At 36.5% G+C, this 11,182-nt stretch overlaps 1 protein-coding gene across 1 annotated transcript in view; it reads right to left on the bottom strand.

The window, feature by feature from the left end:
• The window catches only part of tll1 (tolloid-like 1), a 62,528-nt gene that overhangs the window by 42,701 nt on the left and 8,645 nt on the right, over positions 1–11,182 (bottom strand). Inside the window, exon 2 of the mRNA XM_016558892.1 lies at positions 4,674–5,084. Coding sequence (XP_016414378.1) covers positions 4,674–4,851 — 178 coding nt within the window. The 5' untranslated portion in view covers positions 4,852–5,084. The remainder of the gene's footprint in view (positions 1–4,673; positions 5,085–11,182) is intronic.

Below are 11,182 nucleotides of genomic sequence, written 5' to 3'. Positions count from 1 at the left end.
AAAATGACTGAAATTTAACACAACACCACAAACTCATTTTTACTGTATTTTATTTACACTACAAGTCAAAAGTTATTGAACAGTAAGATTTTTTATGTTTCTTACAGAAGTCTCTTCTGCTCACCAAGCCTGCATTTATGGTAAAAATTTTTTAAAGACATTATTGTACTGTAAATGCCATTACAGTAATGATACTGTAAACATTTTTACAGTAATTTACTGGCATCCAGCTGCCAGTAAGTTACTGTAAAATTTACAGCAACCTATTTACAGTGTATAGTTTTAGCTTTAGTGGGTGTTACTTTGACAGATGATCCATTACTACAATTTTGTATATACCATAAATTCACCACTAACATATTCTATGTTGTTTTATTCTATTTTACTTGTCCTTTTTTTAACTTGCCCTTTTCTTTTATATTTCTCTTTACTTCCTATATTACTTTCTTTATCTGGCTTCATTTATTTTCTGTATTGTATATTTCATTACTGTAAGTACTGTGTAAACACTTACTGTAAATGCTGACAATCATGCCAATAAAGATGTTGACTCTTATTCTGAGAGAAATATAAAAAGTGGCATCAGCTTTCTTTTCTGTGTGTTTGCCCCTAAGTCTGTCCGCATACACCCCCAGTAAACTCCCTCGGGTTTGTTTATGTTTCTCTTGCCTAAACAAGGAGGCGTGGGCTAAATTTGCATAATCAGAAAAGATTGGTTATTCTGTAGCAGCAGTGTCGTTAGGTTTACAATGTCTTAAGATAACATAAACAGATAACATCACCTAATGACTGTATAATGTAACTAGCCCTTTAGTGACCCATTGAAACCAATAGAGCTCTTGGTTTCTGTAAACAAGAACAGAAGTTCTAAACAATGCATTTACCTCATTAATGGAGCTAATAGCCTTCTGTTATGTCAACCACAACAAACCATTAATAGGAACTCATGAAAGTGGTACACCTTGAACATACAGAAGTAAATGCAAGCATTTCAGGTTTTGCAGCGCTTGGGGTGAAATTTCTAAAAATGTACAAAACAACCGCAAACTTAACCAAACCAAGTTGCCACACCAAAAGCCTTCCATATAGTTAATATAGGGAGTGAATAATGTCTTGCTTTATATCCACAAATGCCAAAATATGTATTTTACATTTTTTTTCAACTGCTTACACACAAAATCTTTACTTGTCACACAATTTCTGAAACCTGACACTCAAACAGCAGAACCACACACCAAATCTGCAAAACCATATACTAATTCTCGGCCTTTGACTCAGTTCTCAATTTCATAAAACACTTTTTGCAAAACACAACACACAATTTTCTATGTAACACACAAAAATCTAACAGGAATTAATATTATGGCAAAAGTGTTTGCAAATGTTTGCTTTTGAGATGTGATTGTGATATTTTGAATGCCGCGCTTCATTTTGCAAGAGATGTGAGGAATTTGGCATTTTGTTTGTGCAATTCTTGGCTTTGTGTGTAAAGTTTTTTTTTTTTTAAAGGCAAAGTTTTAAAAATGTAAGCAGTTGAAAAAAACTGTAAAAGTATGGTTAAGTCTAGTGTTTAGTAATTACAATTAGTGTACAATACATGTAAAGGAGAAACAGATATTTCAGCAAAAGTATATGTGACCCTGCACCACAAAACAAGTCTTAAGTTGCAGGGGTATATTTGTAGCAATAGCCAAAAATCCATTGTATGGGTCAAAATTATTGATTTTTCTTTTATGCCAAAAATCATTAGGACATTAAGTAAAGATCATGTTCCATGAAGATATTTTGTCAATTTCCTATGTAAATATAACAAAACTATTTTTGATCAGTAATATGCATTGCTAAGAACTTCATGTGGACAACTTTAAAAGCGATTTTCTCAATATTTTGATTTTTTTGCACCCTCAGATTCCAGTTTTTCAAATAGTTGTATCTCAGCCAAATATTGTCCTATCCTAACAAACCATACATCAATGGAAAGCTTATTTATTCAGCCTTTGGATGATGTATTTAAAAAAATTGACCCATATGACTGGTTTTGTGGTCCAGGGTCACATATGTGATGTGATGTAAAATTGTGGGGAGACTAGGGACCATAAATCAGGTATTTTTTTGCAAAGTGTAAAAAAAAAAAAAAGAGAGAGGGTTGTGATTAGGAAAAGGGGAGGGGTTTAGAGGGTAGAATATACAGGTTATACAGCATAAAAACATTATGTCTGTAGAAAAACATGAAAACCCAACATGTGTGTGTGTTGTCAAATACTTAAAGGGTTAGTTCACCCAAAAATGACAATTCTGTCATTAATTACTCACCCTCATGTCGTTCCAAACCCGTAAGACATTCGTTCATCTCCAGAACACAAAGTAAGATATTTTTGATAAAATCCGAGAGCTCTCTGAACCTCCCATAGACAGCAAGGGTCCTAACACGATCAAGGTCCAGAAACATAGCAAGGACATCGTCAGAGAGCTCTCGGATTTTATCAAAACTATCTTAATTTGTGTTCCGAAGATGAACGAAGGTCTTACGGTTTTGGAACGACATGAGGGTGAGTAATTAATGACAGAATTTTCATTTTTGGGTGAACTATCCCTTTAAGGCCAAGGTTTAATACTGTACACCTGTAAACAATTAAACTAAATTTGGGTCCATTCATCTGAAAGGCACAGCAGCTCTCCCCATTGACACTTTGCATTTAATTAGCATGGCTATTTCTGCTAAAACATCAACACAGCGCAGATATGCTAATACAAGGCTACACTGCAGACGCGCCGGTAAAATGCTCCATCAGCTAAGAGAGTGGCTAACGTTAGCATTAGAGAGAACTGGATCGAACACGCTCAATGACCTGGACGGTTTTTGGACAGTCAGCATTTTACCTGGTATGATGCAAAGAACTTCAAGACAAGCAATGTAACACAAACTCCACCAATGCATATCATTACTGTAGCAACAACATATAAAGTTGTGGTTTATGAATTACATGAATTACATGCAAGTTTAACGTCATGGCAGATTAACCCTATATCTGAAATATTATCCTGAGTAGGACATTCAATCATCTTGGGTGTACACTGGTATTTATAAGGGAGTTGGGTACATGTTCATATACATGGCAAAGGCTGTTTACTAGCGTTTTACACTTCCAGTACTAACAGTATGAATTAGGTTCGCCTTGGAATATGTGATAGATATCTGACAGAAATGTGTGTAATAAGGATTAAAAGCGTTTTCTATGTCTATTTATGTATATGTGAAGATGTTGTCCACCCTTTCCCTGTAGTACTGCTATCAACGAGCCTGTCAAAATTCTAGGCTGAATGTTTCAGTTTGGAAAAACAGAGGTCCTCCCTATAACTGCCAAACAGTCATACTCCTACACACATACACCCAAACATAGACACACTAATCCAAACATACATACACACTGCACACATACAAACATTCATACAAACCACTTAAATGCTTTTTTTCATTCTCATCAGTAATCCATATTGATTGTGTGTACAGCATGCGTGCCCTCTGCATGTGTACATACATCTGTCTCATGAAAGCCTGGAAACAATGCCAACACATTGCAGCAGAGAAACAAATGCTCAGAATTATAGTTCATGAGTAAACATAATATATACACAAAGGAAAACGAGAGGGAGATTATGTGAGTAAATCTGTGTGTTGGCATGTGAGAGAGGGAGGAACAGAGCAATTTTACAAAATGTAACTGCAGATGATGCATTTAAATATCTGATCTGCCTTAGGTGGTGTTTACTTACACATCCAAAAGAGGACAGAGTGAAAAATAAATCTTATTATTGGCCTTCCTTATGAAGATGTGTCAACAAACACATAGACATAGTCATCTAAAATTGGCTATATGCAAACATATACACATGGCCCCTTGAGTGTTTCTGTAATCTTTACAGTTTAACCCTGCATATTACATGAAAAATGTATATTTATGTCTATACCACTAAATCTATATAATCATTACACTACGTAAAAGTACAAATACAATTATGCACAACGTAAACGTATATGAAAGTCACGGATTATTTGTAATTACTCGTTTCTTTTACGTAATAATAATTAATAACATTCGTTAATAACTTTTGCATGCCAGCTGTCAGCAGGTGAAATAGTGGTTCACATGGACGGAGTGAACTCAGTTTCAACTTCGTTAGATTGATATAATAATTGCATAAGAGATTGTAAATCGTGCAGGGGCACTCTACCTGCCCGGACAAATGTGCGCGGCACTGCTCGCGGAATGCACGAGTTTATGACAGCGGAGCGCACGTGGCCCCGCGAGCCGCGGAATCATCCCGGGAGAAACCGAATTAAAGCGGGCTAGATAATTTCAGTGGGGGAGGAGGGGTCGTGCGAGGTTTGCGAGGGATATTTCTACGTCAAAAGAAAAAAAAGATTAAAAAAAGAGGCGTCGCTGATGCTCGCGCGCCAGAGGACTCAATGCGTGACCCGTGCGAGTCTCCGCGTAAAAAAATAACCTAAAGTTTGGGAATAAAAAGCGCAACAACTCACTCCTCCATTTAGCATATAACAATACAGCACCGTGTGAATTGCGAATTAGATGTTTATGCTTTCTCCTTTGATCACCTCACAGAAAGTGTTTACAGATCAAACGCATGAAAAAAAACGCACAAAAGCGCCTTACCAGCTTTGCAGGGATCCTTGTAGTCTATCGTTTCTGTTTTATCCTCTTCATAATAATCATAACTGTCATCATAATCTAAGCAGCTGTGCAAGGACACTTTGCCCCAAAAAGTCAAGCCGGCCAGCAGGAGCGTGATCCAATTCATTTTACTGGTCAGTGCAGAGTGAAGGCAGTTCATCTGAAGTTTGAATGAGCGCGGATCAGAGTGGAGTGTCTCGTAAGGGTCCGGTAGTGGTGATTTAGCGCAACACGCGCCGTGTGGACATTATCATCTTCATTATCATCATTGGTCCGGTTCGACAGACGGGGCAGGACCGTCAGCGTCGCGGCATCTCAGCTGGACGCCCAATGCATCGATATGAACCGGCAGATACCAGCTCACTTTTCTTTTCTCTTGCACAGTCAGATTTCCTAAAGAGGCAGAGCTGCAATGAAAGCCAGTCTTTAAATGAAACAAGTAAAGACACTGGTGGCAGGGGGTGAGGCGTGATGTACATTTAAATTAATATTTAAATTAAGATGTTTAACCTATTTAAATGAATGAGAGCAGGGTTTTACAGAAGCTCAAAATCTTGATAGATAGACAAATAGATAGATAGATAGATAGATAGATAGATAGACTTTCCTATGCACACAAACTACTTACTTCTTTAAGAACAACAACTATACATCTTTCGTGCATTATAAAGACAGGAAACTATCTGATTTTAACAATACCAACCGAGTTCACCCAAAACGAGCCGGTAGCTGTAAAAGTCACACTCTCACTAAAATTTGAGCAATAATCCGGCAAAAACACTGTTTTCCCGTCGCCTATACAAAACTTCAGGATGTAACGCAAGTTTCATGTAGGTGAGATCGTATTTAAAAACTGTTATAAATACAATAGTTGCTTTATTAGGAGGTGACAGTAAAAGCGGCTGTGGTGTGACATTTAACAAACCTGTTTAACTCCCCTCATAAAGTAGGTCTGTCTCTCTCTCCCTCTCTCTGTCACACACGTCTCTGAACTAAAAGCAGTTTCTCAGTGTGTAATTTGCTGCGAGAGGCTGCTTTAATTTGGACAGTGTGGACCTCAAAATAGCTGCAGCCTGCTGGAACAAGGAAGCTAAGAAACACTAGAAAAAAAGCAGGCTATTGCTGATTTATACATTTGTTCCATTCAACACATCTCGGTTAGAATATACAAACTTCTGTGACTTGAGTGAAGTGACTGTCAAAACGCCGAACGGACTTCATGCAGGCAGCTTTGAGCTCGTTTATCCACTCTCAGGTCCTGACTAATACAGTTTACCGGCCATAACCCCGGGGCCTGGTCTCCTTTAACGCCTATTTACCTCAGGAGAGTTTACTGCGAAGCCGTTACGGTTTAAGCGCAGCCGTCACATCTGACAGAACAGAGCGCGCCGCGTCCAAGTAAGCGCGAGGAGACTCGAACCTTTATCGCGCGCTACTTTACAAACATAAAGAATAGACGCGCCGTACGTTTAACACCGTGGCGTCAAACCTTGTTAAAATATGAGAGAGACGGAGTTTACCTCAGAGAATCTCTCTCTCTGGAAACACTTCTTCCACAGCCACTGGAATATTATAGTGCGCTTGCTGACTGGTACCGTTTATTCCAAACATGCCCATTTCCCTGGAGATTAACGCGTCTCTCTCTTTCTCCTGACACACAAACACAGAGATTAATATCCCCTCCCTCCCTCACAGCAAGGTAACTGTGTGTTGACGTCACGCCATCAATCCATCAAGCTATGCCTCACTTTGCACAACTCATGCACTGCACGACAAGAGCACTAAATGTTTGTAGACGGGCTTTATGTGGTTAAAATGATGAATGACTACAGCATGCATGAATGGCCGCTAACATCCTTACAGCAGTCAGAGGGAGTAGGTATAGTGGCTAAACAATTCAGTGCAAAGATGGTCTTGACAGGAGGGGAATCTACTTGGTTGGGTGGAACAGGAAAGATACTCTTAAGTAAAGTAGGCTATGTGTGAGTGCATTTTGCCTACATTGTGGGAAACGAAAACACCTTAATAAACAATAGAACATATTATTTATTTTTCATGTATTTATTATTCATAGTATCATTTGTTCGATTACAAAACAGTAATATTGTGACATATTACTACAATTTAGAAAGAGCTGTTTATTTGAATATTTTAAAATGTAGCCTAATGTATTCCAGTGATGGCAAAGCTGAATTATCAGCTACATGATCCATGATCCTACATGAAATTATTCTAATATGCTGATTTGGTTCTAAGTTATTATAGGCGCTCAATTATTAATAATGGTTCTCATTATCAAAGTTGAAAACAGCTTTTGCTGCTTAATATTTTTTGTGAAAATCATGATGCATTTTTGCAAGATTCTTTGATGATCAGAAAGCTCAAAATAAATCTTTTGTAACATTATACATGTCTTTACTGTCACTTTTGATCAAGTCAATGTGTCCTTGATGAATAAAAGTACTTTTTTTTTTACTTAGCCCAAATTTGTATCACAATTTCCAAAAAAAATAATATTTTGAGATTGATACCATGCACTGCAAATCTTTCCTGTTTCTTATTCAGGGTATTACATTTAGGATCGTGAGACAATGAAGACTATATAAATGCAGCCTTGGTGCAGATAAGATATTTCTTTCTTTTTTTTATATTATTGTACACACACACACACACACACACACACACACCATAGATAGATAGATAGATAGATAGATAGACACTGTGGGGACCTAAATTGAGGTCATGCATGGGTAAACAAGCTTATAAATCATACAGAATGTGTGTGTTTTTTGAGAGAATGTAAAAATGCACAAAGTTTTCTGTAAGGGGTAGGTTTAGGTGTAATGTTCCTATAAATGGTGAAACATGTTGAAAACCATCTTATAACATCATCTGAGGTGGTCTTCATTGTTTGAAATCACCCACAAAAAAATCTCTTCCTTTACATCAACAGATTATATTTGGGGTTTAGATTATGTTATAGGTTTAACAAATATCCTCTGCTATAAACCGTTGTGCCAATGAGCTGTCCCTTCTAATACAGTGAAACCAAGTATGTAATGTAGTTATTTCATAATCACACTCAATCATTTTTCAGCCCAGTGCATGCCAGCAGCTAAATACTGCATTTGATGAGGCTTTCCATTGAAATTAATAACCTAATTAAAAGTGAGCAAAAAACTATAAAGGCTTTTATAGAATGTGGTACTATCATGAGTCCTTATAAAATCACTACACCTCACTAGTCTAAATAAACCACTTATTATATATCACATGTGACCAGGTAAAGTGCAGCAAATTGAATATATTAATTGATTTGAAGATGCCACTGCTCCCTGTACATACTACTAGTAGAAGAGTAGGTTATGAGCTCTTAAACCTAAAATGTTTGAATTACTCTACTGGAATCTCAGTGCGGGTCTTACACTGCCAGTACTCCAACACTAATCAGAGGTCTATTAATCTGATCCACAGTAACCTCAGCAGCTATCCAATGTTCATTGGGATGGAGGCGTAAGTGAGAAAATGAATTAAATAAAGAGGTGATTAGTATGGAGCTACCAGATTAACTGACATAGGCTACAGTTTGACTTGTCTTTGAGTCTGGCTGAGAGTGGACTTAAAATGTGAAGTCACAAATATATTGGTTCTTTTTGGTTCTTAATGTAATAAAGGCCCAAATTTAAATACATTTTTGAATAAAGTCTCTATATTTCTAATACTTTTTTCCATAAATGTGATATGCAATACATTTTGGCACAAATGTCAAACATGTTTTCATAGAACATAGAGATGTAAAAGCCATGACAGACCAAACTGATGGTTGGCTGTCATTGAGCATCTGTTGGTCCAGTTTTTGCTGTGTGTTCTGCACCAGTGGAACTAGTCAGATCACCATTGACAGCTTTTCAGCCAATTAAGTATATTGTATCAGCATCAGAGCCATTGTGCAAGAGATCACACTGATTGATTATCCTATATGAGCATTCCGATATGTGAATATTTTCATAATGACACGGCTGTCTGGAATGAAATAAGTGAAGATGAACTGATCAACATGATTTATGTTGAAAATAGTTAGCAATGACAAATATAGACTACTGCCACCAGCTGGTATGGAAAGTTATTTCCTCTCATGCAAGCACAGAACATACATGCTAGTTTGGCACTTGGGTGTAGTCTTTGCGGTGTGTTCTTCAAGCTCAATTTTTTTCCAGTGGAATACAGTGGAACGGGGTGAAAAAAAAACTATTATGTTTCACAAAAGATACAATTTTTTAGCTTGGAATGACATAAGTAAATTATAACTTCTTCTTTTTAAGCACAGACCTGACAGACATATCAAGCAAACACTTGGGCAGTTTTTGTCCAAAAGAGCTCATGTAAAGAAACAAGAAGGACAAACAGCTAATAGAACTATAATTTATTGTAAAGAATTTTAACTATTTGCAAATTATATTTGCATCATACTAATGTTTGTTCTAACCACTAAACCTCAACCTAAAAACACACTTGAATCAAAGTTTTACCACATTCTAGTTTAAGTCTGTGTATGACTTTACAAGTGATTTACTAAAAGGCAATCAGGAAAGCCAGGTAACTACTTCATTCAAATACGGATTCATTCTGAATGTTATGCCTACTATGCGGAATGCTCGCGGTCGGCATCTAATTACCGCGGTTATGCGGTAATGCGGTTATCGTCACAGCCCTATGCTTACATGAATTACATGAATTATATATTTTTGATTCAAAATGGGTAACACTTTAGAATACTGTTCTGTAATTAATGAATAACTTCACAGGAACAAATGACTAATGCACTATAAGCATTCTAGTAACTACTATTAACTAACAAGAAACTCTGATTAACGAATCAGTAAGTAATAGCGCTCAGTTGAAACTGGTAGTTCACGATTAGCCAGGGGCGGCGCCAGAGAATTTTGAACGCAGGTGCTGAGGGGGTGCTAGATCATTGACGGGGAGCTGGGCAATTCAGGGCTCCAGACTCAATCTTCCCACTGGTCGCTCTTTTGCAACTAACTTTCTCAGTTGGTCGCATGAGCACATTTTTTTTTTTGCTACAACATGGGATTAATCAATGCATGCTGATGAACTTTTATCATAGTTTATAGTTAAATGGAAACGAAAGTGGTTAACATTCAACCAGTTCTTTTTTATCAGTAGTATTATTTGTGATTTGAATTTTGTGAACGGGAGTTCCACTTTTGCTATGTTATAAGCCGGGCTTCAGATGCTTTCACTTTCGATTTCGCGATCTTGTCACGTTTTACAATAAAAGATAATTGTCTGTTTTGCTTACATCTATACACCTTTCACTTTTTAAGACTAAAACAAAAGATGGATTCATTGTTATTCTTAATTAAAAAGCACAAAAACAAAACAGTAAGATACAATGACAAACTAGCTTCAGTGTTTCCCCTGCCATTATATTAGGGGGGCGGCCCATTTACCACTCTTACTGAAGCGCGCGTGACGCTTGCGGTGATTTTAACGTCTGCCTGCCGTCTCACTAAATGAGGACATAAATACATGAACAACATCTCCAGAACTGCTCTGAGAGTCACTTCATGAGCATTTGACCATTTCATTTGAGTAAAACTATCCTCATATCATATACACACAGAAATGTAAAGGTATTCACGGCAACCCGTCAAAATAAAAGTTTGGTTTAACTTGAAGGCATTGCGGCAGAAATATATTACTATTATTCAGTAGAATGTACATAACAGGCTGCTGCTACTGCTACTAAAATGATTAAAACCTTATTTTTAAAGTATAGTCATACAATATTTCTTCAGTGTTTTAATTGTAATATTAAATGACCTTTATTTTCCAAAAAATAAATGTTGCTTAATTTTCATTACTTAAAAGATAGATTAAATGAATGTTTTATGCCTTTAAAAAAATGTAAATACACAACACAGAATTTCTGAGCAAAAAAATCATAAGGCTATTGTAAGAATAAATGAAACTTGTTTTTATGCTTTCAAATAATTAGACATGCTAAAACAGAATTTGGTAACAATAAAACATAAGGTTGGAAAAAATAAAACATTTCATAGGGCCCTAAACATGTAATATTTATATATAATATTTATTTTTATATAATATTTATTTTATTAATTTATTTATATATAATAACATGTAATAAGTTTCATGATTTTAATTAATTAGACATGCTTTTTGATTAACAGCTCCGTGTTTTCCCGCTAAAAAGGAGTCCAGAAACACGATCTGTGTGCTGCTCTCTGGAGTGGAGACCACAGTTCCCGTGCTCGTTCACTGACAGGTAGATGCATTACAATCCACATTACAGTCAATGGATGATTCGCTGAATTAGTAATTTGGTATGTTTTTGTATTTCTGTCAGTAATGATTTGCTCTCAGTCTTTTAAAAGTGATAGGGCCTAACAACAAAATATCCACGTTCTTAGAATTAGAATGTCTAATCAAATTATTGTACCCGA

This window comes from Sinocyclocheilus rhinocerous, unplaced genomic scaffold (assembly GCF_001515625.1).
Source record: "Sinocyclocheilus rhinocerous isolate Xijiao unplaced genomic scaffold, SAMN03320098_v1.1 scaffold888, whole genome shotgun sequence".
NCBI lineage: Eukaryota > Metazoa > Chordata > Actinopteri > Cypriniformes > Cyprinidae > Sinocyclocheilus > Sinocyclocheilus rhinocerous.
Note: the sequence above shows the minus strand (reverse complement) of the source record. Positions and strands in the feature narration are given on the sequence as shown.